Genomic DNA, 26,152 nt, shown 5'->3' with positions numbered 1-26,152 from the left:
TTTTCTTTTTTACAGGACAGGCAAATTGCATGCCATCATGACTAAGTATGAGCTGCCAGCATTTATACCAAGACAAATCAAATAACAGTGTTTAATTTTGCCCTAAGTATGGTCAAGTTACCCCAAAGCTTTTAAGATTATTTAGTACTTTTATATTTTCTTATTATAATGGTAATTTGCATTAGTACAGATCTTTAAAGTTTTCCTGATCAGGCTGCAGACAGGTCCCTACATGACTGAAAAAAATGTACAATGAGCAGTCAGATAAGATTTTATGCTTTATCCTTCTGCCATTTTCGATTATTCAGCACAGCCTCTCTTTAAAATGGCCACTTGACCTTTGCTAGAACAGCCATTAACCTTCTATAGTCTAGCGTAAACAGCTTAATTTTCTGACAGTGGCATGACAGAAGAAATTACAAAGCCAATTCCCACTCTCAGTCCAAAACAGATGCTAAATGTAAATCACTCCATTTTCAGAAGGAGGGCATTCTGCTTCAGTGACTCTGACACTTTTGCTTTCTAGAGAATGAACTAAAACTTTAGAAGAAATCAGTCAAGGTGTTCTGTTTTTTTTAATTACTCTAATTCCATACGTGAACAGTAAGGGCAGTTCATTGATGCTTTTTACGTGGCACTTTAGATCGCTGACCCTATTCTTGACATCATTTGTGCCACTGTGTCTCATACAACCTCTGTTTTCAGGGTCTGGAAACCTATCTAGCAGACTGTCTAGCTCAGCAATTTCTATAGCACCCCTGTCTGTAGTGTGCATGTGCTTGGTCATAAAAAATAGGCTCCAGATGAAATTTGAGCTCACAGAATTTGAACACATGTTTTTTAAAAAGAATCTTTAATAAAAAATTGGTCAGCCTGTTTTTAATTTAAGGCAACACAAATAAATAAATACACATGGGATTCAAAGGTTTTATCACTTTTGTGTTGCAGATCTATAACATAGGGTCATTCTGTTTTATATTTGGAAGGACAGTGTTATTTGCAATCAGCTGGTTCTTTGATGTACAAAAGTGATGACATTGCTGGTTCTCAATCTTTTTCTTTATCTTTCTGTTTATTCTTCTACACGAATAGTTGTAGGGACTTTTCACCCATATTGAAGAATCCACAGACAAAATGTGTCAAGGGGTAGCAGCACAATGGATTTAACTGCTCCTGGGCAGCCATTAAGCTGTTCTCCAACAGGTCAATAATCCACAAACTAAGAAGATTTTTCCATTTCCATTAAGGTCTATTGAGCCCTTGAGATAAGAAGTTGTCACTACAGCTTCTGGGGCCAAGAATTAACATTTAAAAAAAAAAACCAAAATGTGTGTTGCACAACAGACAAGAATGGCTCCTTCAGGGCCACCGGTATTTATCTCTGTTTTGGTTTAGCATTAATAACCTGCTCTTTAAAAACTCAAAAATAACTATGACTAAATCAGCTTTTTGAAAGGCTTCACCTCCACAGTAGTACTTCTCCAGCCTGAAGAAAACAAGTTGCCAAATGTAGCCCAACGTATTATGTCCTAGGTGCTGGAACAGATGGTGCTCCTCCTGTTCCAAAAAACAGCCAACACACACAGTGGAAGATTGTGGGGGGGTTGGGGGGAGAGGACGCATGGCTTTATTTTTAAAGATAACTCATTATAACACTTAGGCAGGCACCAAGGTTTTCAGAGCCACTAGTGATTTTGGGTGTTCAGCTTGAGGCAGCTGATTCCGAGGATAGGTGCTTTGCAATTTTTGAAAAAGAGGGTCCCTTTAAAACATCTCAAGTTGGGCACCCAAAACAATTTTGAAGACCTTGGCCATAAATGACAGTGTAAGCCTTTTCTCCAGATTGCTTCTCGACTTCCCTCTTAGAACTTCTCAGTTCCAACCCTTTGTTCACAGGCAGAACAAGCTCTAGGTTTTTTGCCGCCCGAAGCAAAAATTTGCCGCCCCAAGCTCCGAGAGTGCAACTGCCCAAGGGTGGCCGGAATGCCGCCCAAGCAAAAGAGGGTGGCCGGAATGCCGCCCCTGGAATTGTGCCACCCCAAGCACGTGCTTGCTTTGCTGGTGCCTAGAGACAGTCCTGTTCACAGGACCACTCAAGAGAAAAATCCACACACACGCTTCCCTTCTATCCAGGGTGGAGTTAACAGACTACACCTGCTGCAGTGAATCAGCAAGATTCTCCACTAACATCTCCCTGCAGTATTCATTTAAACTTTGCAGGAAACACATGGGAAAAGTGTATGTGTTTCTACTGTGACTACCACTGTCGGGCTCTGAAACTGTTTGCGGCCACTGCCTGCTACCACAATACAAATGATAATAACAAACTGTAAAGTTTTAGCATTTGTTAACAGATATGTGAAAAAATTTAGTCATTAATATATTATGTGATCTTTCTCCATGAATTGTTTGTGTGTAAGTGGTGTATCCTGTGGCTTGTACAATACAGTCCCAGTACTGTGCAGCAATTGCCAAACTTAATGGCAAAACTGATTGATTTCACTGGGAGGAGGTGTAGACCCTATGACTTAAGAACTGTAGCCAGATAGAACCAGAGAATTATGTTGGGCCTGACATAAGCAGTTGCAACTCCATTGAAGTCAATGCTAATAATTTTGCAGTTAATCTCTTTTTGGATAGATGAACTTCTAAAAAAAAAAAGTCAAGAAAATAGAGGCGCTCTTAAACTGGTTGTGTTATTTTGAATAAGGAGCCCCCTCAGGCAGCTTACCCCCGAACTAATGTCCCAAATTCAGCCCTGGCATAGGATGGTTGAACTTTTCATTGGAGTCAGTGGAATTATGCAACATGTGGCAGGTCTGAATTTGATCTTGGGATCTGGTTAGGTCTCCCCGTTAGCAGTGCACCACATTGAGTAGCGGACAGACTGCATAGTACAATTCACTGTAAATTAAGGCTCCAGAATTCTTAATTACTTATCTTCTAGTCCCAGCCATACACACATTTGCATAGGCACAGAATTAATAGAATATAGTTTATGTTCAATTGCCAACATCTTTATCACTTCCATTTCCAGACGCTATTATAAAGAAACCGATGGTCTGAAACTTGACGTTGGAGTGTATATGAAGGCATTAGAGGTATGTTATACCTTGTATTATGTTTACCTGCTCTGTGCACCTTGCTCAAAATAACTGATAGAAATATGTGTTATCTTCTGTGATTCTTTTTGCTCATTTTGGGAGAGGAAATAACTATAAATTAACTGCATTGCTGCGCATGTGAATGGGTGAACTCATTCTGCTTGGCTCTAACCCCATTCTTATATTATGTATTCAAAAGTTTCAGCTTGAACTTTAATATTATTGGGCTCCTGTATGGGAAGGAAAGATAGTGGAAAAAGGAGTCAGAGAGGAAAAATACAATTAAGAAATTCAGTTAAGAATGGGGCAGAGAGAATTCCTGTTACAAAGGCTAGATATCCCAACCAGGACTGGTGCCCCTTTATGCAAGGCTTTGCGCTAGGAATGTGCATGGTAAGAAACTCCTTTTTCTTAAGAGCTTACAGTGTAAAGTTCTGATTTAGCAAGATGTTTAAGCACATGTCCAACTTTCAGCATATGAGTAATGCCATTGATTATAATTAGATGACTCATGCATGAAACTAGGCGTGTGCTGAAGTCATAATAGGAATGGGGCCTATTAGATAAGTCGCGCTAAATATGAGTGAAGGGACGAGTTATTATGCCCCGTTTACTGAGGCCAGGTTTACACTACACACTTATTTTGGTATAACTACATTGCTCAGGGGTATGAAAATATCCACACCCCTTAGCGACATAGTTATACTGACCTTAACTCCCTGTGTAGACAGTGCTGCTCTCCCACCGATATAGCTACTGCCTCTTGCTGAGATGGAATTAAGCTGACAGAAGAGCTCTTGCCCGTCAGTTTAGAGCATGTTCACCAGAAGCGCTACGGCTTTACCAATGCAAGTTTGTAGTGTAGACCTGCCCTGAGGCTCAGAGAGGGATTAAAAATAAATTCAGAGCAACTAGGGAGAAAGGAGCAAAGTGGGAGGGGAGGGGATACAGGGAGCATTCTAATGGAAAAATAAAGAGCATGTATATATACTGTACCATGTGAATGCAGTGAACTCACTTGTGCCAATGTAGCTTTTGGGGAGGGTTGCCTGTCCATAATAAACAGTGCAGGCTTCCTGTTAGCTAGGAACGTCTTATTTATTACAACATGGGTATATAACTACAGCTAAATAAGGCTTTCAACCTTAAAAATGGGCTATATGGTTCACAAAACCTCCATATCCTTGAAATTCACCCACAATTCCTGAACACAAGTTTGTCAGCAAAGCACATCATTGCTGTAACAATGAATTTTTGTGACTCAAGTGTGAGCAAGATTAGAATTAGAAAACTACTTTCATGTTGGAAAATATGCCCAATTCTTAATTCTACACATTTCTAGAGGGCCTTTGCCCCTAACAGAACAGTCAACACTTGTATTATCCAAATCCTCTGTTAGTTACCTGCATCTACTAATCCATACATTATTGAAAGGAATCAGTCAGTAATCGCATACTCTTTCATACAATCTACAGAGAATGTGGAGTTGAACAAATCCATTTCTAATCTATACAATATTATTTCTGTCCTTTTTCTTAGTATGCTTGTGATGTTCAAGCTGAGGTGGTGGGAAAGCCGGCAAAAATGTTTTTCCAGTCAGCCTTGGCAGAGATGGAAGTTGAGCCACAGCAGGTAAGATGTCTTGTGCAACATTCACTGGATGTGCTGCGCAGTTATTGTCACCTGAATAAAAAAAGTATATTTCTGGGGCACCAACTGGCAATCTTTTCTCAGTCAAAACTTTCATTGAAACCAGTGGAAAGATTGATGGAGTATGGACTTCAGGATTGGGCCCACACTGGCAAATGAAAAGTGCTTTGTTTAATGGCCATTCTAAAATGTTACATTATATTTACATTATACGGATATTTATTCCCATGAAATCTTCGAAAGATCTGATGAAGAATCTTTACAATAACATTGTAAAGAAAAAAATTTCTGGCCCAACCCACAAATCTAATTAGACAGCAGAGTCTGACCTTGTCTACTAGTGTAAATGTAGTATAAATACCCGAGTGCAGTGACCTCCTCTATTTCTTCTCCACTGCATGTTCTTCTCAATCACTTAGTAGAAGTACTGTAATGCAGGAAATTCACTCCTGAAATATACAGTGTAATTTTTCCATATTTTGTCCTCTTCCTCTTGTGATCCTTTGTGCCCTTCCATTACTTTCCTCTTCCTATCACGCTGCGTGTCCTGTACCATACACCTTTCTTCTCCCTAATTATCCCTTCATCCTCCTCTCCCTTTTCAATTGTTCTGTCCTTCCTTCCTTACCACCTCTGATTCTCTCCTTTTACCACACCCTCTTTTCTCCTCTCCACCATCTTAGAGTATTTCAGAAGGAAGGACTATTACTTAAGTTAAAGGAAACAACAACACAAAAAAGAACAAAAGTAGAGTCTCCACAAAAGACTCTTCAATTTGTCCACATCTCTTCTAAAGTGTAGTACCCAGAATTAACATAAGAACGGCCACACTGGGTCAGACCAAAGGTCCATCTAGCCAAGTATCCTGTCTTCCAACACTGGCCAATGCCTGGTGCCCCAGAGGGAATGAACAGAACAGGTAATCATCACGTGATCCATCCTGTCGCCCATTTTCAGCTTCTGGCAAACAGAGGCTAGGACACCATCCCTGTCCATCCTGGCTAATAGCCATTGATGGACCTATCCTCCATAAATTTATCTAGTTCTTTTTTGAACTAGAAATTGGACACAATACTCCAGCTGAGACCTGACCAGTGTCTAGTAGAGTAGGATAGTTAATTCCTGTGTCTTACATACAACACATCTGTTAATACACCTCAGAATAATATTAGCCATTTTCTCAACTGCATCACATTGTTGACTCATATTCCATTTGTGATCCACTTTAACCCACAGATCCTTTTCAGCAGTACCACCACCTAGCCCGTTTATTCCCCATTTTGTAGTTATGCATTTGATTTTTCCTTCCTAAGTGAAGTACTTTGCACTTATCTTTTATTGAATTTCATCATGTTGAATTCAGACCAACTCTCCAATTTGTCAGGGTGATTTTGAATTCTAATCCTGTCCTTCAGAGTACTACTTGGTCAAGTAGACCCCATCTCTTCCCAGCAGAGCATCTTCCTGGAACAGCATCCCATGGTCGAGGAAGCTGAAGCTCTCCCATCGACACTATTTGCACAGCCATGCATTCATCTCCAGCATGTGTGTGTCCCTGTGTGAGCCCTTGCCTGGAGAAACTGGAGAAAAGCCTGTTGAGAGTCTTTGGGTTAAGTTTAGAAGTGAGAGCAACAAGGGTGATGTCGTGGTGGGCGTGTGCTATTGACCACCGGACCAGGAGGATGAGGTAGACGAGGCTTTCTTCAGACAATTAACTGAAGTTTCCAGATCACAGGGCCTGGTTCTAATGGGGGACTTCAATCACCCTGACATCTGCTGGGAGAGCAATATAGCAGTACACAGACAATCCAGGAAGTTTTTGGAGTGTTGGGGATAACTTCCTGGTACAACTACTGGAGGAACCAGGGTCCTCCTCTTGACCTGCTGCTTACAAACAGGGAAGAATTGGTAGGGAAAGTAGAAGTGGGTGGCAACCTGGGCAGCAGTGACCATGAGATGGTTGAGTTCAGGATCCTCACAAAAGGAAGAAAGGAGAGTAGCAAAATATGGACCCTGGACTTCAGAAAAGCAGATTTTGACTCCCTTATGGAACTGATGGGCAGGATCCCCTGGGAGGCTAATATGAGGCGGGGAAAGAGTCCAGGAAAGCTGGCTATATTTTAAATAAGCCTTATTGAGGGCGCAGGAACAAATCATCCCAATGTGCAGAAAGAATAGCAAATATGGCAGGCAACCAGCTTGGCTTAACAGTGAAATCTTTGGTTAGCTTAAACACAAAAAGAAAGCTTACAAGAAGTGGAAACTTGGTCAGATGACTAGAGAGGAGTATAAAAATATTGCTCAAGCATGCAGGGGTGTAATCAGGAAGGCCAAAACACAACTGGAGTTGCAGTTAGCAAGGGATGTGAAGGGTAACAAGAAGGGTTTCTACAGGTTTGTTAGCAATAAGAAAAAGGTCAGGGAAAGTGTGGGACCCTTACTGAATGGGGGAGGCAACCTAGTGACAGATGATGTGGAAAAACCTGAAGTACTCAATGCTTTTTTTGCCTTGGTCTTCACAGACAAAGTCAGCTCCCACACTGGTGTCCTAGGCAACACAGTATGGGGAGGAGGTGAGCAGCCCTCAGTGATGAAAGAACAGGTTAAGGACTATTTAGAAAAGCTGGACATGCACAAGTCCATGGGTCCAGATCTAATGTATCCAAGGGTGCTGAGGGAATTGGCTGATGTGATTGCAGAGCCATTGCCATTATCTTTGAAAACTCGTGGTGATCGGGGGAGGTGCCGGACAATTGGAAAAAGGCAAATATAGTGCCCATCTTTTAAAAAGAGAAGAAGGAGAACCTGGGGAACTACAGAGTGGTCGGCCTCATCTCAGTCGCTGGAAAAATCGTGGAGCAGGTCCCCAAGGAAACCATTTTGAAGCACTTGGAGGAGAGGAAGGTGATCAGGAACAGTCAACATGGATTCACCAAGGGCAAGTCATGCCTGACCAATCTGATTGCCTTCTATGATGAGATAACTGGCTCTGTGGATATGGGGAAACAGTGGACATGATATATCTTGACTTTAGCAAAGCTTTTGGTACGGTCTCCCACAGTATTCTTGCCAGCTAGTTAAAAAAGTATGGATTGGATGAATGGACTATAAGGTGGATAGAAAGCTGGCTTAATTGTTGGGTTCAATGGGTAGTGATCAACGGCTCAGTGTCGAGTTGGCAGCTGATATCAAGAGGAGTGCCCCAGGGGTTGGTCCTGGGGCCGGTTTTGTTTAACATCTTTATTAATGATCTGGATGATGGGATAGATTGCACCCTCAGCAACTTTACAGATGACACTGAGCTGGGGGGGAGAGGTAGATATGCTGGAAGGTAGGGATAGGGTCCAGAGTGACCTAGACAAATTGGAGGATTGGGCCAAAAGAAATCTGATGAGGTTCAACAAGGGCAAGTGCAGAGTCCTGCACTTAGGACGGAAGAATCCCATGCACCACTACAGGCTGGGGACCGACTGGCTAAGTAGCAGTCCTGCAGAAAAGGACCTGGGGATTACAGCGGATGATAAGCTGGATATGAGTCAACAGTGTGCTCTTGTTGCCAAGAAGGCATAATGGGCTGCATTAGTAAAAGCATTGCCAGCAGATCAAGGGAAGTGATTATACCCCTCTATTTGGCACTGGTGAGGCCACATCTGTAGTATGGTGTCCAGTTTTGGGCCCTCCGCTACAGAAGGGATGTGGAAAAATTGGAGAGAGTCCAGTGGATGGCAGCGAATATGATTAGGGGGCTGGAGCACATGACTTATGAGGAAAGGCTGAGGGAACTGGGCTTATTTAGTCGGCAGAAGAGAAGAGTGGGGGCGGGGGGATTTGATAGCAGCCTTCAACTACCTGAAGGGGGGTTCCAAAGAGGATGGAGCTAGGCTCTTCTCAGTGGTGGTAGATGACAGAACAAGAAGCAGTGGTCTCAAGTTGCAGTGTGGGAGGTCTAGGTTGGATATTAGGAAAAACTATTTCATTAGGAGGGTGGTGAAGCACTGGAGTGGGTTACCTAGGGAGGTGGTGGAATCTCCATCCTTAAAGGTTTTTAAGACCCGGCTTGACAAAGCCCTGGCTTGGATGATTTAGTTGGTGTTGGTCCTGCTTTGAGCATGGGGTTGCACTAGATGACCTCCTAATAACCCCAATTATACATACAATATGATGGGGGCTAATTTAGCTACAGCTAATCAGGAGAAAGATCTTGGAGTCATTGTGGATAATTCTCTGAAGACGTCCACACAGTGTGCAGTGGCAGTCAAAAAAGCAAACGGGATGTTAGGAATCATTAAAAAAGGGATAGAGAGTCAGACGGAGAATATTTTATTGCCCTTATATAAATCCATGGTACGCCCACATCTTGAATACTGCGTACAGATGTGGTCCCCTCATTTCAAAAAAGATATATTGGCATTAGAAAAGGTTCAGAAAAGGGCAACTAAAATGATTAGGGGTTTGGAACGTGTCCCATATGAGGAGAGATTAAAGCGGCTAGGACTTTTCAGCTTGGAAAAGAGACTAAGGTGGGATATGATAGAGGTATATAAAATCATGAGTGGTGTGGAGAAAGTGAATAAGGAAAAGTTATTTACTTGTTCCCATAATATAAGAACTAGGGCCCACCAAATGAAATTAATGGGTAGCAGGTTTAAAACAAATAAAAGGAAGTTCTTCTTCACTGAGCGCACAGTCAACCTGTGGAACTCCTTGCCTGAGGAGGTTGTGAAGGCTAGGACTATAACAGGGTTTAAAAGAGAACTGGATAAATTCATGAAGGTTAAGTCCATTAATGACTATTAGCCACAATGGGTAAGGAATGGTGTCCCTAGCCTCTGTTTGTCAGAGGGTGGAGATGGATGGCAGGAGAGAGATCACTAGGTCATTCATTACCTGTTAGGTTCACTCCCTCTGGGGCACCTGGCATTGACCACTGTCGGTAGACAGGATTCTGGGCTGGATGGACCTTTGGTCTGACCCAGTATGGCCATTCTTATGTTCTTATGAGGTCTCTTCCAACCCTAATCTATGATTCAACCGGGAGGATGGACAAGAGTTCAGTTGGTGCCTTGACCCCTTCACCTTTGTAGTCACTGCTGATCTCCTCAGGGTTGCCTCACAGAATCATTGGTATCCATGTGGCTGAGGAGCATAGGGTAGTGATCAGAGAGCCTCGGCAACCTTTCCATAACATCTCTGACATGGGCCCCAGGCAGGCAACACATCTCTCTGGTCATCATGTCAGGTCAGCAGATGGGTGCCTCCATGCCCCTCAGAAGAGAGTCTCTGACCTCCAGCACCTTACGCCGCCTCCTCTTGGGTGCAGTGGCCATGAGTCTTCCACCTTTGGGGTAGGTAGCTCCTCCTCAGTCACTGGGGTCTGCTCCTCAACTTCCTGTTACCAGTACAGCATACTGGTTTGTCACCACAATAGACAGTCGACTTGGGTGTGGGGTGGAGCACTGTCTAATGCCAATGTGGCCAGCAGCCAATCTCTTCCCTTTAAAACAGCCATTCCTCCTTCCTCCTCTGGTGCTGCTGTAGTCCTCTGTAGACAGGTAACGTCCTCTGTCCCAGATGTATACATGGGCGTCCTGTTGATGAGATCCTCATGCTCCTGGATGCTACGCAGATGAAGCATCTCCTCTTGCAGCTCTCTTACCTGCTTCCTAAGGGAAACACCTCTCATACCAGGTGATTCCCTCAGCCTGGGTTTCATCAGCAGGGACATGCAGGCCTCATTCGCAGCAAGTCAAGACCAGGGCCTGGGTAGACGCCTCCACGTTGCGTGTGTCTATATAGAATGTTTTTTATATATTCAATATATATATTTTTATGTATAAAAAGTGTGTGTGTGTGTATTAAATAACTGAAAGAAATTATATTATAGGCAGAGCTGGTAGTGCTACCTATAGTTTAAGTTGCTTGACACTTTTCACTGCAGAAAAATAGTATGTAGGCTGAAGAATAGGTTGTACCATAATGCATACGCACAAGGGGGCCAAATCAAAGTTGTTTGGGTAGCATTAATTCTGGTTTTTCCTAACTAGACTTTGCAAATGTAAGAGAGAGAGAGAGAGAGAGTGTGTGTGTGTGTGTGTGTACACATATAAAAGTACAGAGTTCTTACAATACAATTGGTTCCCTAATGATCTGTTATATAATGTTTTTCTCTCTCTCCTAAATGTGCTGTATGTCTATACCTATGACTGCAAAATAAGGAGCAGTTTAATTGCTTCTACCATTATAAAATACTCAGTAATAATTTATTCCATTTCTGAAATCAATTTAAACGTCAAATCAGCAGTAGCACACAATCGTTAAATAATTTTAGACGAATTAGGTGTTTTATAAAATATATTACAATTTTCTATTACCTTATTTTTAATGAAAAAATATCTTTTTTTTACAATGCTATCTCACTACAGTAATGGTAGGCTGTGTCAATGTTTAAAATTCTCAGACTGCTTTAACCAATAATCACCAGTCATTTCCCTTGATGACTGCTTCTTACTGAGACCCTGACTTTGTCTTCTACAGCTGAGATGTTTTCAACTTGCACTTGGAGTAGAAGGAACTCCCTGAAGTCCAGTTTTCATTGTAATCTTTCCTCAGTGGCATAAAAATAACAGATTGATGGTATTACTTTAGTAGATTGGAAATTTAAATCTCTAAGAGGTAGCCAGAGCCTTCTTATGGTTCAGTAGTATGTCAAAGAATAACACATCTTATAGGTTATTGAAATACGTAATTCAAATGTTTTAAGGCAGATGAAACTATGGATGATTTTGACAAATTTACAATAAAACCTAAATAATGTTAAGGTTCCAGAAATATTATATTATCACAAAAAGTTCTGTCTATAGCAGATGTTCTTGTTTTAATGGGAATTATGGCATGTCATATCAGAGTACATAAACTACAGGTAGCTAACAAATTCTGATTCTGTTACCTGCAAACCCCGGAGTTAGTGATGCATAAAACCCAGTGAGGTCACTCCAAGAGTGGTAGAAAGTGTCTACTTCTGTGGTTGTACTTTCTGCATTTATTTGGGATGGGATCGCCCCTCTGGGGTTTAGGAGAGATTTGTAATGGCACAAATAGGAGTTAGGCGCTCAACTTCCATTGAAAGATCAATTCAAATATAACTGCCCATTAGGCGTTTGGAAAACTGCCCCAGTGTCCCAGCGTATTTGTCTCTATCTTATCTGCCTTATTGTACAATATCTTGCAGGTCAGAATTCACATTTGATGCCCTTTGCATGTTTGGTTGCTCAGCAAGTAGGGGTCCCAGATATACACATCATTTTAAAGTGAATTGGAATCTCAAAGCCTAGATGATTATCAGGCTGAGGGGAAAGAGGAGAAAAGTAAATACAAGAAGTTTCTCTTATAAAGGATTTTAATACATTAGTTAAGATTTTGCATATAGATTTCTATTGCTGCACATCCCAGTCATATTTAACATGATTATGGCTATTAAGCCTGTAAAAAAAATCTGCTTATGCAAAAATACTTTTTATTCTTGGAGGTTACACTGTATGAAAATTCTATTAAAGTTGGCATAGATATTTCGGTGGCATCTTTTCCATTTACCTTCTCCATGCACTTCACTTCACTTCAAAGTACAGCACGTGAGCTTGGCTTAAGTGTAAAAAAACACAAAGTTATTATTTTGTTTAGCATAGATGTTTTGGCTGTGTCATTCATCTTCTTAATCTGTAATTTTTTCTCCTTCAGAATTAGTGTGTGAGTTTATTTGTGTGTGTGTGTGTGTATAGTTCCAGGTCGGCAACCCTGGCTAAACTCCGCTATTCACAGAACAGGTACAGTAAGAGAAAGTTTCCACATACTGCCCTACCAGTGCTCCATAAGCTTACTAGCATGGACTACTTTTGGGGGTGAGAAGATGGTTCAGTCCACATGTGTTCAGACTGCCAACAAGATTTCCAGTTGTAGCGGTGATATCTATGATATGGCCATATATCCACTAGGGATTATTTTGTGGCTGTCAGATGTCATTGATCAGCCATTTCACAGTAACTGTTTTCTCATCACTACTGATTGGGGTTGGATTTGAACCAGCATCCTGGAGATAAAGGGCTATTTTAAAAATATATAATGACCAATTTCCCTGAGCCATCCAGCGCCCCCGTAAAGTGTAATTTTTGGAGAATATGCATTCTTTCAAGAAATACATATAAACCCTCTTTCATTGCTTGCATTTTATAGGATGTAGAAAAATATATATTACAACTCCTTCCAATTTTTGATATATCCAGTTAATATTGTCATGGTTTTCTGACAGCCTTAGTACATTTTGTCTTTTTTGGTAAATTTTTAGTTGAATTTTAAAAAGAAATAACTTCCACATGCTCATTGAACAGACTAATCACCTGTGTTTCCTCTGTAAATGTGATCATAAGTGGGGATCTTTTAATTCTTGCTTTCAGTGGGTGTGTGACCTTTCAGTTCTCTCTCTCTCTCTCTCCATATTACAGTCAGAGAGGAAGTTAAACCTAGGTTTGACAGGTAGAGTTTTTTTATTTCCCTTGACAGTGCACCTCTTGACCTCTATCTTCTTGCCAATGATTTTTTTAAATCCTAAATGATTTGGGAATAATTGCTCCTCCTTTAGTGATTATTGCCCTTCACCGATAGTAAATCTATGAAATCCCCCGAGGTTGGAGTACATTTTTGTATGCGTATGCCACAAGCTGGCCTGGATAGGCATCAGTGCTCTTTTTCAGCTGCACTTTCTGAGCTGACTGTCTTCTTGCATGAAAACTTGCCTATGCAGAATATAACACACCACTGGTGAGCAGCCTTCTCAGCTACTCACAAGTGCTCAGATCCCTCAGAAACTCATCTTCATGGTTTCCCTTTTTCAAAGGAAGTCCCCTTTTAGGGTTTTAGAACTGGAGTGAAGACCCATTTCCTTAAGAATTCATGTCTTCTTAGGGTATGTCTATACTGCTGCAATTAAACACCTGCAGGTGGCCTGTGCCAGCTGACTGGCATTCAGGCAAAGGGGCTGTTTAATTGCAATGTAGAAGTTCAGGCTTGGGCGGGAATCCGGGCTCTAGGACTCCCTGTGAGGTGGGAGGGCACCAGGGCTTGAGCTGCAGCCCAACTCCAAATGTCTACACTGCAATTAAACAGTCCCTTAGCCTCAGCCCCTTAGCCTGAGTCAGCTGACACGGGCCAGCCACGGGTGTCTAATTGCAGTGTAGATATACCCTTACAGTCCCCAAAACCAAGGCCACATGGGTCCCTGCCCTTGTGGAAGGCAGCTCTGCACTGAATCTGAGGACGGTCATGCCTGCAATAGAGTCCTGCTGGCATACAGGAGACGAGAAACTCATTCATATTATCTCCCTGCAGCCTCCACTGACTCTCCATTGATTCTGCCCCCTTTCCCATGCCGGAGTCAGGGAGGCACCAGTAGCCATGGAGAGCTGCCTGAAGGGAGGGGGAGGAGTTTGATGATGAGGGGGCTAATTTCAAAGCTACTGAAGCCGATGCTTGTGGGTGAGAGATGACTGGAGGGAAAGCAAGAGGCTCTGCTCCTGCCCATTTTCCCAATGCCTGTGGAGCTCTGTGTGTGTGTGAGGGCTAATGGCCCCCATTGTCAGCTGCTAGCATTGTGAGCTCTGGTGCTAGATCAGGAAGAAGGTGGCTATTTGGCTGCCTTGCTATTTCCAAGCTAGCACTCCTTCGGGGAATCCCTGTTTGCTTCACATTGAAATATCAAGGGAGGCGCTGCCTCCTTCCTCACTCCAGTCCCCAGTGCTCCCTGTTGTCGAGAAATTGGAGAGAATGCAGAAAATAGCCACAAAAGTGGTCTCAGGGCTGAACAAAATGCCCATACAGTGAGAGACTTAAACCGCTCAATCTGTTTAGCTTATCAAAAAGAAGATTGAGAGGCACCTTGATCACAGTATACAAGTACCTTCATGGGCAGAAAACACCAGGTACTAGAGGGCTCATCAACCTAGCCGAGAAAGGCATCACAAGAGCCAGTGGCTGGAAGCTGAAACCAGGCAAATTCAAATTAGAAATCAGACACAAGCTTTTAACTGTCACTTATAGTGAAAGTGATTAAACCATTGGAATAAACTAGCAAGGGAAAGGGTGGATTCTTTGTCTCTTAAAACTGGATGCCTTTCTGGAAGACATGCTTTAGTCAAACATAAGTTACTGGGCTCAGTGCAGGAGTAAGTGGGTGAAACTTAATGGCGTGGGGTGTACATATAAGAGATTGGGTTAGTTGATCTGCTGGCCTTGTCTGGCCTTAAACTCTTTGAAACAATGAGGCAGACACAGAATAGCTCCATGAATGCTACAAATTGAAAATTTTAATAGTTATAAGGTATGGTGATGAAGGGCCAGAGCATGTCATCTCTTCTGTCCTTAAATTCTGTGAATCTATGGAAATAGTTCATTCCCTCCCCAGCATCAGACCCAACACACTATGGCAACCAAATTTTCTGTTACTTCAGTTTTTGAGTCTTCATTTGTGCTCTATCTAAACAGCAGCAGAGGGGACTGTGATAACAGTGTGAGTGTATAGAGCAAAGGCTCTTAAATTTGGCCCTCATTATGGGAACATCGATGCGCATGCTGCTATGTGGCTGCATCGTATATGAAAAAGATGTGTTTCAAGGACCAGGCTAGGAAAGAAGAGGTTTTAATATTAGCTAGAAGTGGTAACTGGAATGATGCCTAAAATAGAAAGATTCTGTATGTTATTTTAATAAAGCTGTTGCACGCCACACATACAAACACACAAAAACAAATCAGAATTCCCCTTAGAATATGGTTACTAGAGAAGCCAACCCCCATTTGTGGTGTACGTGACTCATTCCCATGACCTCTCTGACAATGGCCTATTTATCCGCCCAAGTCAGATGGAAAAATGCTAGGCTGGTTTTCTGTGCATGCTCAGTGGAGTCCTCTTGATGCTATTCTTGGCAACACCATTGCCATCTAAGGCAATTCTGGTCCAGTTACAAATGTGCCTTTTAACCTACAAAGGCCCGTAGGTGGAACATGGACCTGTAATGAGGGACACAAGAAAAAATGTAGGGCAGAACGCTTAAAATGTGCGATCAATTTATATAGTATAAAAATAAATACTGTGTGTAACCCCAGTGTAACAAGTCTATATTTCTACTGTGTCAATGTTAGAATAATTGAGATAGCAAGTTTAATGTGGAAGAGAAGTAAATTTCAGCAAAAAATGAGTAATGAGAGAGAGTTGTGAGGTATAATTATTGTGGAAGCCTGGTAGCACTTTAGGTAAGGTTGCAAGTTAAGCAGCTACTGTAGCAAACTTGCAGCTAAGATAGTTTGGTCATGTAACTAGTTAGTACATTTTCAAACACAACTGGCTCTGTCCATAGTAAGTGCATAGTCATGTTTGAAAAATGGGAGCTAAAACCTATTGTTTGACATGTTTTTGAACAAGACGTATTTTCCCAGTCTACCCTATAATGCACTTTGTAGCCCTCTAATGTAAACTGCCTTTGTTTATCTTGGGTGCAGTCCAGAATTTATTGAGAGATTTGGGTGAGGAAAGAATGCTGAGTCATAATTTGGGGCTGAACTTTTCTGTGATTGCTCAGAGGTTATTTTTTTCTTTTTGGGGTGTGGGGGAAGTTTGAGATAAAGCAGTCGGCCATTTTTAAATCCAAAGGAGGGGAAGGCAGGGTGACAGCAAAGACTTGAAATTTGTCACTTACGACTCTGGTTTGAAACAAATGGATTTTGATTTAACAAAGGTATCACCATACGAAAACTGTGTGTATTGAGCATGCACGGTGATGGGGCAAGGCCAGATGGCTATAGAAAAGTAGTGGGAGATAGATATATTAGCTCCAGGCTAAACAAATCCCTGGTACCAGGATAAGTGAAATGGCAGCTGCTCCAGGTCAATTAAGACACCTTGGGCCAATTAAGAACTTTCCAGAAGGCAGGGAGAATGCTAGGTTGATTGGGACACCTGAAGCCAGTCAGGGGCTGGCTGACAGTTAAAAGCCTCCCAGTCAGTCAGATGGGTGTGCATGTCAGGAGCTGTGGGAGGAAGTTGTGCTGTTGGAGAGACTGAGTAGTACACACCATATCAGGCACAAGGAAGGAGGACCTGAGGAAAGGGTGAAGTGGAGCTTGAGGAAGTGAGGGTTGCTGTGTGGAGGAAGTAGCCCAGGAATTGTACATGTCATGTTTCTAAAAGGTCAGCTACCATAGCTGATACTAATAGGGCCCCTGGGCTGGAGCCCGGAGTAGAGGGTGGGCCCAGGCTCCCCCCCCCCACCTTTGCCCCCTGATTAATCACTGAGACTGGGAGACAACAGAGACTGTGCAAGGAAAGATAACTTCTCCTCACCTCCCTCACTAGCTTATGATGAAAATGGCTCAGTAGACTGTGACCCTTGTCTCTAGAGAGAGCAGGGTTACGTGGAGGGTCACAGTGAGCCTCTGAGGCTAGCAAAATCCGCTAGGAAATGCGGGACTCACGGAGTCAAGGACAGAGTATTTGTCACAATACACAGAGACTTTTCTCAGTTAAATTTTGCTTTGTAACCAATGTACTTTAGTTTGCTTATACAGTATTTCACTTTCATAGACAGTAACTGATTTTGATGCGATCATTGCTACATACATGGAAAATGCTATGTATTTTTGCATAACATGACATTGGACTGCATTGTGATGCATGTCTGTCTAAATTTTCATATTTCCCAACTGTGATTTGAGAATAAATGTTCCCAAGTTATTTTTTTCATAGATTTGCAAACATTTTGATCAGCCTTTATAGTATAACTTCTAAGGAAATGTTTAAAACTTTATATTATCTTATCTGCCATTGCTATAACATAAAAACATGTTTGGTAGGAATGTAGGACTAACTTTATGAATTTCTACATTGTTTTTGTACTGTGCCTAATCATTTTTGACTCTTCTGATTTGATTTCAAATTGTGTGGATATATACTGTTCAACTGTATAGCCAGCAGAGGTGCAGTGTGAATTATATTCAGTGTAGGATGACTTTTAATCAATATGATGACAATATTATCTTGTTTAATTTGTATGATGGCAGTATTAAACATCAAATCAAGCAGTTTATTATGTCAAGAAAGATGAAGTATGGCAGAAATAAAATTCACTTGACACCAATTTTGTCTGTATTTCATTGCTGTGACAGGCCATCATGATTGGAGACGATATTGTGAATGATGTAGGAGGTGCCCAGCAGTGCGGTATGAGAGCTCTACAAGTACGGACAGGGAAGTACAGGTCAGTGCACGTTATACACCTTACACTCCACATGGCTAATCACAGAAAGAGGGAATATGACGACTGAGTATGATTTGCTGTATTTACGTTTGTCCTCAGGTACAGATTGCTCCAGTATTCTTATGACACCTTGATTTAAAAGGGAAGGAGGAATTATGGCATTGCACCCAATGCTGTTTCAGAAAAGTGCTGCACAATGAGCATTTATGCCGGATCTGATTTTCAGAAAGGCCTCTACCAGATCTCTGGTGGTTGAACAATTTTGTCATCAGCCTGTGCAACCATTTTTTCAGCACAAACCTCTGCTTACACTATTGTTAGATTCTGGCAGGCATTAGAATTTCCACGAGCAAAAACCCTTTGGACAAAATTGTGTGCGCACAAGTGGAAGCTGGGACCTGGAGATCAGACCCACAGTAATTGATTATTTTTTTTAAAAAATTCCTTTCTAGCACACAGATTATTGATAAAACTTGTTTGTGTGTGAGCAAATGAGTCATCTGTGATACAACAGCTCTTGTTTCTTTGATAAAGTCTGCCTTATGCTTACTGTATGTGAAAATGTTTGATGGGCTGTGTAAATTACTCTACGCTTGTTTTTGATATTCTCAAATTGCACCATTGTTACTAAAGACGAGGACCCCCTGTCTGCTTGGCTGAATTCCACCACGAGTAATCCAAGTGCAAAATTTAAGGGGCCAATCCTGCTAGCTGCTGAGTTCCTTGTGCAAGATGCTGAGAGCCCTCAACTTTCAGTGAGGCCAACATCACAAAATCCGACCTAATATTAGCTCTTTTGTATTTTTTGGCAAGTTTCTGGATATTTCAAGTCTACCCTGTCCAAGGTGCTATTGCAATCACAGGGCACCTCCATATGTGTGTCCATATCTCTAGGCATTTATACCACATGCATCACTGAGGCATTTGGGATATGGTGGATATTCTGTCATTGAGCACCCTATCTGCCCACTGGTCGATGAGGGCAGGCTTTTACAAATGGATCAAACTCAATTTTATGGGTATTTTCTTCTGACTGTATTTTCTTCTGCTAGGCCCACCTGTGTATCTGGGCTAGGCTCCCTTTCCCTCTCTGGATGATCTAAGAAGTCCTATCTGTTACATATCCAAAAGTACGCTCAATCTGGAAATGCTGATGCAGTAAAATGAGTGATTGTTATTGCAGGGATCTTGATAATGTTCTTTCTTCCAGAGATAAGTAAGCAGGATGGACAGATGAGCTAGGACCCCTATGAAGTTAGTTTTCAAGGGAGCATGTCCCTCAGTCTCCACTTGATTTGGATTAGCAAAGACACAGACCTTTGAAGCCAAAATAGTACATGCTCTCTCAGTTCTTATGACAATCTGTGAGAAATGAGTAATTTTTAAGGTGTCTGTAGCTAGAAGCAGGTACAGTGTATTTTTGTACTCATGTTTTTAAGCATTAGTAAATAAAATCTCAAAATCAATTATCTGTCTATTTCTATAAATCTCGGTATTAACATTTTTTTTGTTTTGCATGACTGGGGTTATTGATCCCATTAATTTCCGTAGGGGAGTTTTTCAAAGGGACTTGTTCTTAACAGCTCGTCTCTCATTGATATTGATGGAGATCAGCATGCACCACTTTGAAAATCTACATCTTAATGTCACACAATCAGTTTAGGGGTTTTGTTTCCTGAAAAGAGAAATAAATTAGGATTGAAAAGTGCTGAGAACTTCAAGGGTGCTCAGCACCCCACAGGAGACCATGGAATACAGTCTTTTGGACAGCTGAAAATAAGAGTGGGAATGTTGTTTTTTCACATCAGAAAGATATTTGTTTCTATGAACTATGATTCACATAAATACCAGCTAGAGGAGAATGATCAATTGCTCTGGATAGAAGAGAATGTTTCCCTCTGTCCTTATTTAAATTTCACATTCAAATATGTGTTTGCTGCTATCCAAAATCATATACCATTATATGGGTATGAAAAATAGTGGCATCCCATTGTGAATTGAACACCTGGTGCTATTCCAATTGCTGTGTGTAGCAACCACCAATAAAATCAAACAATATGTCTTGTATACAAATAGAGACTAGAGACACTGGTTTATTAAGAACTACTATTTTAATTTACATGGAAAATAAATAAGAATACAATAGGAAACATCACAAAAAACAAATATCAAATGAAAACTGATAGGCAAGAAATTTGAAAAATAAAAGAGCAAAATTATTCTGTGGTTGATTTAAAGACTAATTCCTAATACAGATTAAAAACTGATGGTGAGACATTATGCCTGGATTCCATAATTGCACATAGATATCTTTTGCACACAGACCTGTGTGCTATGCTCAGGTACCTCTGGGTGGCACCATTGGTACATATACTTGATGTGACTAACAGTCTTTCCATGAAAGCTTAAACTAATTTTGCAAAATCAGCATACACCATGAATGCTCCACTAGGATGTTATAGTGCAGATGCTGGGTGACAGCACAGTCCACTTTCTGGAAATTTCACCCATGAAAATTTTGCAACTCACCAAACTTGAGTTCATTGTGGATGTCAGATCTCCCTTTATGCCTGTGGACCAGAAGCAGCTTTTCTCCCATTTGAGCCAGGAGGTTGCTGGCTGCCCAAAACAAAATGAAGGCAGAATCAGGCCCAAAAGCTTGTGTTCCGTGGGATAAAGAGCAAATGAGAGGAATTCTGGATGGGAACTGTTCCAGTCGTGTTTCCCAACATACCGATGAATAAATAGGGATTAGACTGTTCTCGCAAGTTACCATATATATGGCAGTTTACTCTAGCATTCTGTAAGCTGAGCATTTCCACTGTAGATCTATGGCACTGTATGCTTACCGCTGAAGCACAGACATTCTGATCTCAGTTGCACTGATTTCAGGGCACCTGCACTTATTTCAGTAGGGTCATTCTGATTTACACTGGAGTACTGGAGATCAGACTCTGTCCTAAGTAATCCAGTTCTGTCTTCAGTAAGGTGTGCAGTTCTGTTGAATCCAAAAGGAGTTATGTCATCATGTGTAAATGTAGGCAGGGCTGATCCAGTGTTACCACATATCACCTTATTGAACCTTATAAACTGTTGTTGTTGTTTTTTTACTCTAGAGGCAACAAATGATCCTAGGGCTTAGTTTATTGAAGAAGCTATGCTGTTTACCCACAGCTGTGATAAACCCTGATATCGGAACATCCTTTTTATCAAATCACCTACATAAATGTTTAAATACTGAAAAAAATTGAAAACCCCACATCATCATCATCATGTTCATATTACGCCTCTGGCATTTCGGGCAGTGACGAAGCTCCTCCACTCCTGTCTGTTTCTGGAAGGTCTTTCAATGGTTCCCCAGCTGTGCCTCAGGTTTTTCAGCTCGGCTTCCACAGCTCTTCGCCATGTTGTTTTTGGGCAGCCTCATTTTCGCTTGCCTTCAGGTGTCCATCTTATTGCTACTCTGGTGATGGAATCAGTTTCCATCCGAAGCACACGACCGATCCATCTCCAGTGTCTCCTGGCAATGATAGTGCTCAGATCCTCTTGGCTGCACTGTGTCAATAGATCTTGGTTTGAGATTGTTCTGGGCCAAAAGATACAGAGGATTTTTCTGAGGCAGGTTGTATAGAATGAAGATAGTTTGGACATGTCATACTTTCTCATTCCCCAGCATTCTGCACTATAAAGTAGTGTTGAAAGTATGCAGCTCTGATAAATCTTGAGTTTGGTTTTGGTGTTGTATTTTGATGATTTCCAGACTGCATTTAAGCTCCTGAAGGTTTTCCTGGCTTTATTGATTTTGTTCTGGATGTCCTGGCTTGTTCCACCATCCTGGCTGATGATGCTGCCCAAGTATGTGAATGTTTCTCCATTGGTGAGAACATAATTCTCTATCCATACTGGTGATGGTGAGGCAATATTAATGGTCATGATATCTGACTTATTGCGATTGATTTTCAGTCCAATTTTCTGGCTGAATGTGTTGAGTCGAGTTGTTGTTTTTTTTGTATATGGTGTTGGGTATGTGATGAGCGACATCATCTGCGAAGTCCAGGTCTTCAAGGGATGAGAAGAGTGTCCATTTAATGCCTCTTGGCATATCTTCTGTTGTACGCCGCTGTGACGTTGCACTCCATATGCTTTATGTAAATATGCTTCTGAATATGACATAACTGGAATATGCTTTACACCCTTGTATGGTGTCATTTGTTAGTCTCTAAGGTGCCACAAGTACTCCTTTTCTTTTTGCGAATACAGACAAACACAGCTTCTACTCTGAAACCTGTCATTAGAAATCTTGTAATCTACTAAGTGTGTTCATCTTGTTTGTTTGTATGTATTATTTCTATATCTGGAGTTAGGAGAACAAGATATAAACTTGTATTACTGATGTAAACATATTAAGTGGAGGCCATTAAGGTTGCACCAGAAACAATCAGTTGTAAATGGCCTTAGTTACTTGAAAGCCTTCCTGTGTATGTGTGGGCCAGCCCATAGGGAACGGAGACTAGGGGTCTTACAGTGACATGTGACCATGTCCCCTGATAATGAAATCCATCTTAAATCTGGTATTTTTCCATTTAGAAGAAGGGGTGAGGACCCAGAGAGAAGAAAGATTCCCGCCTTGTGACAAAGCTATGAAAGGGGGTGGAGCAAGATAAAAGGGACTGCCAGTCATGAGAAAACCGCTGCTTACCACCTGAGATGTCTGCTGGATCTAACGAAGACTGTACCAGGGGAAAGGATTGGGCCCAGACTAGGAAGGAGTCTAGTCTGTGAAAGAAGCTTATTGGAACATCTTTGAGGGTTAGATATTACCTGTAATCAGTTTCTTAATGTATTAGGTTTAGACTTGCGTGTTTTGTTTTATTTTGCTTTGTGACTTACTTTGTTCTGGCTGTTATTACTTGAAATCACTTAAATTCTACTTTTTATAGTTAATATCACTTTTGTTTATTAATAAACCCAGAGTAAGTGATTAATACCTGGGGGGAGCAAACAGCTGTGTATATCTCTCTATCAGTATTATAGAGGGCGAACAGTTAACGAATTTATCCCGTATAAGCTTTATACAGAGTAAAATGGATTTATTTGGGGTTTGGATCCCATTGGGGTCTGGGTGCTGGAGACAGGTAACCTGCTGAGCTGTTTTTAGTTAAAGTCTGTGGCTTTGGGGGTGTGGCCCAGACCCTGGGTCTGCGTTGCAGCAGGCTAACATGTCTGGCTCCACAAGGCAGGGTTCTGGAGTCCCAAGCTGGGAAAATGGGTTCAGAGGTAATTTCAGCAAATCAGGTGACAATCCCAAGGGGATCTCTGTGACCAAACCTGTCACAGCTGCATTATCCAGTCGATGACTGCATCGAGGATTGCAGACATGACACACCCCTGACATACTCCTGTTTTGACTTCAAAACTGAGCTCACTGTGATCAACACTGCATGTATAGTTGAAACAGAAGCTTTTGATGACACTGATTATATGGAAAGGAATTCCGTATGCCCGCAGAATGCGCCATAGGCTGGTCCTGTGAATGCTATCACAAGCCTTCTCAAAGTCTATGAAATTTATGTAGAGTTGCCATTGCCATTCTAAGCACTGTTCTGTTATGTTTCATAGAGTGAAGATCTGCTCTTTGCATCCACAACCTTTCCGAAAACCAGCTTGCTCTTTTCTGAAAATGCTATCAGCTGCCTCTGATATACACTGGACTCTGATCTTACACAATACTTTGCTTGGCACAGATAGAAGTGTGATACCACACTAGTATCACTCTTACAATCCCACATGGGGCCAGAAAACTGAGTTTCAAACTGAAATTTCATGTTAGTTGGTCTTTCAAAGGGTGAGGTTTGTGCTTTGGTGCTTAGTTACTGTGGTGATGGGTGTCATATCAGAACTTAGATAGAGAAATTGGTTTTGTGGAAGGAATAGAAAAACAGTAGGTGACTCGAGATCCATTGGGATCTTGGGATAATTTTGGAGGCTGAAGGCATCTGTATGGAGGCCTGGTGCTTCCAAGTGTTTGTCTGGGGCTTCTCCCTACTGCATAGCATCACTACCTTTCCGGGAACTATGCTCCCATGAGGGCTTCAACAGAAGCTGTTCCCAGGGTGAGCTTTAGAGTGAGGAGGGTTACCATGAAAGAATGATGACAGGATCAGCATCATCTTACACAAGGGATGGATGTCATCATAAGTGGCTCTCTCTTGGTTCTGCCCCTGCTGGATCTTCAAAGCTTAAAGTCCTCAGTGTACCTGTGGTGGGGCTTCCTGGGAACAGGGAGACCCACTGTTTCCTCCACTCCTGCATGTTCCACCTCCAGTCAATCTGATCAGCCTCCTCAGTATTAGAACTGACTCTCAAGCTCCAAATGCCGAACTTCTACCCAGTAATCAAACCAGACCCAGAGCAGGTCACTCTGTAAAATGTAACAAATTCTATCTGCAATATTTAGTTGTAATTTCTGTTTTCTCAGGTTTGAGGAGAGTGATGATGGGAACGGTCCAGGGTGATGACTGGGAGGAATTCTTTTGAGTTAATACCAGTCACCATGTTTTCTAAGATGTAGGAGGAAGTTTTGATTGGTTGAGTGGTTCAGTTTTATACATGTGCCAAGTGATGCTATGATGGGCCCACTGTTATCAGCTGTGAATCCAAAATGTAAAGTGATGGTCCAGTGTTTGCCCTGTCCTGCCAGTGTCATCCCTTCACAAAAGATTTCATCCATCTGCCCACTTGTGGAAGAATAGAGCTCTCTCTCTGCTATGATCTCTAGCATTTCAGGCAGACAACAGATGAGGCAGGCCCTCTCTGCATCTTGCTGCTTTACAGAGTGTATCCACTCCCATTGCATTCTGGGATTTCCTATGGGCCTTCAGAGATTTCTGCCCATCTGAAAATGGACAAAAGGCTCAAGGGCCAGATGCGTTATTTGGAGACAGATGAAAATGTTTGGAATGCCATTGGGAAGTCTCATATTCGTGTGATTCCTGGTTAATGATATAGGTGGGGAGCAAAGTTTTCTGTGCGGTTCACTTTGGGCTGAATGTAGTGAAGACTTTGCCTGCCGTCCACAGCGTGGAGGCTGCGACATGACCACAGAATTCCATTTTGCGGGGGAGGGGGAAACAGCATGGTGGTGTCTGGATTTTCACAGCATGGAAGGCAGATGGTGTACTTATTGAATCTGACCCTCCTTAAGCAGCTTATATGAGCACCCATGTGAAATTTCCATAGCAGAGTCTTTATAGTGAATGTGCATGCAGTGTAATGAGGAACTCATACTCTGTGGAGGAAAATGGATATGTGCTAATTCCACTTGCAGCTAGTTGGCATCGACATCAAACCAGTCTTTCCAAGATAACCATTGATTCTGCAGTGCTGCTTATTATTGTGATTTGTCTTTGTAGAGAGCAAGTTAGAGCAGAGCCAGAAATGTACCCAGAGGCATTTCAAACTCTCTCTCTCTCTCTCTCTCTGAATAAAGTCAGAAGCAGCTTTCAGATGTATCAACACGTCAAATGTGCAGGTGCTTTGGAAGAATTACTGAGTTGCTTTTTTCAGAGTAACAGCTGTGTTAGTCTGTATTCGCAAAAAGAAAAGGAGTACTTGTGGCACCTTAGAGACTAACCAATTTATTTGAGCATGAGCTTTCGTTGCTTTTTGTTTACAATGATTGCTTTTAAATAGTGGACTCTGGCTGAAATAAACCAAACTACAGGGATTTCTCTGGTTCTGCGGAATATTCACTGTCCTTAAGCTTTTATTATGTATGAAATGTTGTAAACGTTTAACTGTTTGGCAGGCGTTTGGGTGAGAATTGCAGTGTAGGAATTTTGCACTGCTGTGGAATGAAGTGTTCACACAAGCTACGTTGAAATGGCATCAGTGGGGAAGGAGACTGATGTAGTCCACAAAAACCCAGCTCGTTGTATCATTCAGCTAGGAGTCCTTAAGGTTCCCTCTGGCATTCTTCCTTATACCCACCAACGGACTGCTGACAGATGACTGCAGTATCATTTCCCAAATACAGTACAGTAACTCCTAACTTCAAGTTGTCCCGGTTAACGTTGTTACGTTGCTGATCAGTTAGGGAACATG

General features: G+C 41.8%; 1 protein-coding gene across 3 annotated transcripts in view; it reads left to right on the top strand.

Annotated features, from left to right (window-relative positions):
- The window catches only part of LHPP (phospholysine phosphohistidine inorganic pyrophosphate phosphatase), a 165,323-nt gene that overhangs the window by 35,559 nt on the left and 103,612 nt on the right, over window positions 1-26,152 (top strand). For 2 of the 3 annotated variants that reach the window (XM_073354120.1, XM_073354119.1), the window contains 3 exons: window positions 3,038-3,101; window positions 4,644-4,736; window positions 17,958-18,049. In XM_073354120.1, the coding sequence (XP_073210221.1) occupies window positions 3,038-3,101; window positions 4,644-4,736; window positions 17,958-18,049 (249 nt within the window). Of the gene's footprint in view, window positions 1-3,037; window positions 3,102-4,643; window positions 4,737-17,957; window positions 18,050-22,636; window positions 23,376-26,152 lie in introns of those variants that run through there. The other variant, XM_073354121.1, reaches the window with a different exon arrangement.

This window comes from Lepidochelys kempii, chromosome 7, assembly GCF_965140265.1.
Source record: "Lepidochelys kempii isolate rLepKem1 chromosome 7, rLepKem1.hap2, whole genome shotgun sequence".
Lineage (NCBI taxonomy): Eukaryota > Metazoa > Chordata > Testudines > Cheloniidae > Lepidochelys > Lepidochelys kempii.
This window is presented reverse-complemented; position numbering and strand designations above follow the sequence as displayed.